The 5,000-nt window shown below is 34.3% G+C and overlaps 1 protein-coding gene across 3 annotated transcripts in view; it reads right to left on the reverse strand.

Annotated features, from left to right (window-relative positions):
* The window catches only part of Usp8 (Ubiquitin specific protease 8), a 30,499-nt gene that overhangs the window by 674 nt on the left and 24,825 nt on the right, over nt 1–5,000 (reverse strand). For all 3 annotated transcript variants that reach the window (XM_086538452.1, XM_086538453.1, XM_086538454.1), the window contains exons 16-22: nt 3,819–3,934; nt 3,306–3,420; nt 2,060–2,164; nt 1,493–1,732; nt 1,189–1,319; nt 889–984; nt 1–567 (exon numbers count right to left, since the gene is read on the reverse strand). The exon at nt 1–567 is cut by the window's left edge. In XM_086538452.1, the coding sequence (XP_086394578.1) occupies nt 348–567; nt 889–984; nt 1,189–1,319; nt 1,493–1,732; nt 2,060–2,164; nt 3,306–3,420; nt 3,819–3,934 (1,023 nt within the window). In that variant the 3' untranslated portion in view covers nt 1–347. The remainder of the gene's footprint in view (nt 568–888; nt 985–1,188; nt 1,320–1,492; nt 1,733–2,059; nt 2,165–3,305; nt 3,421–3,818; nt 3,935–5,000) is intronic.

Raw genomic sequence — 5,000 nt, forward strand, 5'->3', positions numbered from 1 at the left:
TGGTCCTAAGAATGAGTGTTCCTGTGCAAGGTATTATGTATGAAGAAGTGCTAGCTATAATATTTCTTGGCATTGGAAATGTAGATTGCTCATCACTTACTTTATTAACTGGAAATATTCCTTGTGGCAATTAATGGGTTGCAGCACAATATCGTACCTCATAATGATAAATTTCTATATTATGAGTATATATAGCCTATGCCAAGGCCAAATATCTGGCCAATGTATATTGATTTTTACATATAATTATACATACCATTATATAGCAAAATGATATAGACAATATATAAACTTTATTTCACCCCTGTGACTCTATGATATGGAATATATATACACAATAAATCTACTCATATTAAACTGTTGACTTTAATACTCATATTACTTGCTTCATAAAATAAAATATATGCAGCAGATGATCTGACACTCTCTCTCGACAATTCATAAACCTCATGGTCATCAAATTTGTACCATGTTTTGGTAATCGACGACTTGCAGAAACCAGTGTAGTGACCCCCATCCATTGTTCCATAATGGTTTGAAACCCCATACAAGTCGAAGTTTGTGTATCTGGTTGGGAAAAAAAAAAAAATTCATGTATAACAACAAAACAAATGACCAAAATGTAAGTTGATTTTTTCTCAGGTGAAGAAATACCAAGTCTTCAAAATGATATCTTTTAGCATATAGGCTCTTCATTTTCCCATGAATACTAGCCTTTCTATAAAATAGCATCATCTACAATGTAAAATACAGAAAAACTATCTAAAAGCCCACATTTTAAAACTGTTAAGTATTAGTGATATTTCAATAAGATTTGTCAATGCCAACCATTACTATGTATAACAATATCATACAAAACATTAATGTAGTTCTTGTTTACACTCTCACCTGTTTGTTGCAGCCACATATTTTGTAAGGTCCATATTTTCTAGAGGGAAGTCCACATAACTCTGTGTTTTCTTCATTAAAACATCATGCTCAAACCTGAGAAAAAAATAGAAAGCTTTCTTATAGAAAGTAATAAAGAAAGTGTCTTACAAGACATTGGCATCATTAGTAAAAATAAAATATTGCCTTCACCTAGGTAGTAAAAATGGCTTTTAAAATAAATAAGGATTATACAGGTACTTCATACAGGTACTTCAGTAATCACAAAAGATAACTACAGGCCATTTCAGGATACACTACCTATTGAGATGTAAGATTAATATTGGAGGTAATTTCCATATATCCAATTTGCGAAGACAGTTTCGCATCTTTTTACACTTGCAGCACTTATATTCAAGATTGGTTTCCTTGTAGAAGTGATGGAACATATCCTGGAGGGTAAGGTGAGATGGGTGAGACAAGTATTTTCATGAAAATATTTTTCATATCCAATATATCTAAAAAAAAAAATGTAATACCATATAAACTCCCCTTTCCCATGTACTGAAACACTCAAAAGAGAAATGTAGCACATGCATACACACAAAAATAGACAAAAACTCACCTTGAGAGAACACCTTCCATGTGATGGGAATGACAGGGATATAATAGAGAATGGTTCGAAAGTGAGGGACCTGTGGCCGCACACACTGCACTCGATAGTGGAGCGGTGGAGTCCATGGAAGAGGGTCTGGACGATGGATTGGTCTCGCCGTCTGATCTCCTCCATCACCTTTTCTGCAGCAACGTAGTCTGGAAGGTTGTCGTGATTTTGCTCCTTCATGGGAGGCTTCTTTCCCGTGATCTGGAGGAACAAAGATTTGGAACTCGGAAGATGGAATAATAAATGCATGAAAAAATGCAAGTAACCTGTCAGCAGAGGTGAAGGTACAGAAATGAAGGAGAGAGAGAGGGAATGGAAGGGGAGGAACAAGGAAAGATGAAAAGCTTAAGGAAAAATGACAGAAGAGCAGGGAGAAGGGAAGAAGAGAAAGAAGGAAAGAGAAAAAGGAGGAGAGGACTAGGGAAAGTAATGGAAAACAAAAAAATAAAGAAAAGAGTGAGACTAACAGAAATTGAAAGACAAGCAGGCAGGTATGAGCAAATAATCAATTTAATAACAGATTCTTACCTTGTTGAGGTCTTCATGTACCCAGTCCATGAGCTTAATCAGAAATTCGTGTGAGTCATGCTGGTCATAGCCCTGGAATGGTTTGTGGTATCTTCCAACAGTGGTCTGAAAAGTAACCCAACATCTTTACATCAGGTGTTCTATTTCTATTTACCTGTCTATCATTTATTTTTTACTTTTAATAATAAGAAATTACGAAAGAGTTGTTCTTCATTTGAAAAATGTCATCTACAATGCAAGAATGGCAACAATTTACATCTCCTAAAATTCAAGCTGCCTCAACTGAATAGCTTGTTAAATTGCATCTTCAAGGAGAGGCACTTCAACTAGCACCAGCTTTTAAAAGCATTTGTTTTTCTTCCTCTACTTTGGTATAAATGGGATATAATGAGTGAATCTAGTAAATCTGGTACTGTTTGGCATCTTTCCCATAACCTTAAGGCCATAGATAACTGCTATTCCCTTCAGTTATCTCTATATTTCTGCCCTTGTATTGGGCGGGGTGTGGGTGTCTTCTCCTCCTACCCAATCCTTAATCCTATACCCCATCGAAAGAACCAAAGACTACTACACTCACTATTCCATCTATCACCTATTCCCCTCAGAGCCACTGCTCTCCTTTCCTATAGTGGACTCCTGATGTGGCTGATATTAATGATACAGTGTGAAGAATAGAGGCCTTTAAGGATTAAAGACTGGGATTATAAATTACTAAACAGTGTCAAATTTTATGCTATATTTTCATGAACCTTTAAATATAAGATGCTCAAACAATAACATTTACTAAAAATATACTGGGTATATATAGCAATACATACATAATATATTGTAAAGCTGTATATAAACCCTATTAAATTCCTTATAATGTAATCAAAGACGAAATGATCTACCCTTTTCTTTTTTTTTTCTCTCTCTCTCTCACAAAGAACAAAGAAAAAGAAAAAGAAAATATATATGTGTATGTATATATCTATATCCATATCTATATCTATATCTATATCCATCCATCCATCCATCCATCCATCCATCCATCCATCCATCCATCCATCCATCCATCCATCCATCCATCTACCTATCTATATATGTATATACATATACATAAAATATATATACATACATATAAACAATCCTCAGAACAAATACACACCTCACCATAATCAGATACTTTTTACATTTCAAACTCATAACACAGTGTTTCCAATCTCTATTTCCATACAATGGATGAAGGAACACAAGTGAGCCTTACCTTCAAATCCCACATTGCAATGGATCTATACTGGCCACACCAAAGGGCTCTGATGACAGCTCCAAACTCCTCAGCTACCTCTCCTCGGAATTTACTTGTAGGATTGATATCATCACTGGGGAGGAAGAGCATACCATACATTTAGTAATCATTTTTGATAAGGTGAAATTTCTAGGAAATGTTATCAGGCACTGATCGCAGTTAAAGCATTGAAATCATACTCGCATCCTGAGCAAAGACTAAAAATTACTGAAATCACTTTTCAATAACAATCATAAGAACAGTAAAACATTTTTAATTGTTTTGTTAACTGAAAAGTCAAGTATAAACAATGTAGTCTCCTCTTATAATGAATCACTATCAGAATCATAGTAAGTACAATATGTCATCATACACTACACTAACAGTGCCCATTTGCAAGAAGAATCTTCACTAAATGCTAAATAATATAATCATGAACACATCAATAAACAGAGACTGTTTGGTTGGACAGGTAAAAAAAAAATAACTAACCTGTATGTGCCCTCTATGAAGTACTTGACAAAAGGCGTTGTATTATTGAGACACTGCAAAATTGAATTCATGTAGCAGGTATTGCCCAAATTCTTTAATCCTGTCCTTGCTTGACCCTGTTGTGAAAAAAGACAGAGGTTAAAGACATATTATAAAAACTTTCATTCACTCACTTTACTAGTTATTCCTAGTCTTTAAGCTGTTACTGCAAATCCACATTCTTTTCCATATATTCCTTCCAAGCCTTAACTCTCCCATGAAGGATACTTCTGGCACAAGTATAAAATATTCTCCCTTCAACTATAGTCCATTTCAGTAACTCTTAGCATAAAATAAGAGTTAAAAAAGGGGTTACATCTCTTCCCAAAATTGGTTCTGTAAACAAAATTGAACCTGATTTGTTTTATTATAATGTTCTTTGATGACAAATATGAATCAAATCCAACAATCTTTCCTTGAATTATTGGTCCAATACCTCCATTTTTTTGCACCGTAGTCCAAGGAACAGACAACAGTAAAGACAAACCCTTTTCCATTCCTGATTCTAGTAATTTACATAAACTTACATTCAATACCTTCAGCAATTGTATCTTCTAGGTACTATAACAAGACAACTATTACACAAGACACTAATAATCCTTCTAAACCTTCCACAATATCCATGGATTCAATGCTTACATGCCCCTCTACTGATCAATATTTTTGAGTTTTGATTTCAAGGCATACTTCCAATTTTCAAGTTTCTAACTATATCTTTATCTTCAGCAGTTGCAATCAAGTTGTCAGCATAAAGAATCTTGGATGGGTAACCAGACTTAAACTTCCTTGAGAAACCCTCTAGCACCATGATAAATAACAGACTAAGGACTGAGCCCTGGAACCATTTCACAAACACCTTCTTGAAATCCACAAAAGCAAAGTAAAAAAAAAAAAAAAAAAAAAAAAAAAAAAATCTACTGTGTGCTGTTTATTTGTCCTGCACAACTAAAAAATAACACCTATCATACTAAATCTTTCAACAAAATTAAACTACATATCAATCATGCATTACAATACATGGTAGATAACAATTACCAATAGAAGAGCTTCTATGTGTGTGGTCAAATTTACATAGAGAGGCATATTCACATGGCATTACAAGTGTATCATCATACCAACATCGCTACCTTAGAACTCCTGTTT

The sequence above is a fragment of the Penaeus japonicus genome, unplaced genomic scaffold (assembly GCF_977035675.1).
Source record: "Penaeus japonicus unplaced genomic scaffold, GWHDUDI00000001_assembly GWHDUDI00000007, whole genome shotgun sequence".
Lineage (NCBI taxonomy): Eukaryota > Metazoa > Arthropoda > Malacostraca > Decapoda > Penaeidae > Penaeus > Penaeus japonicus.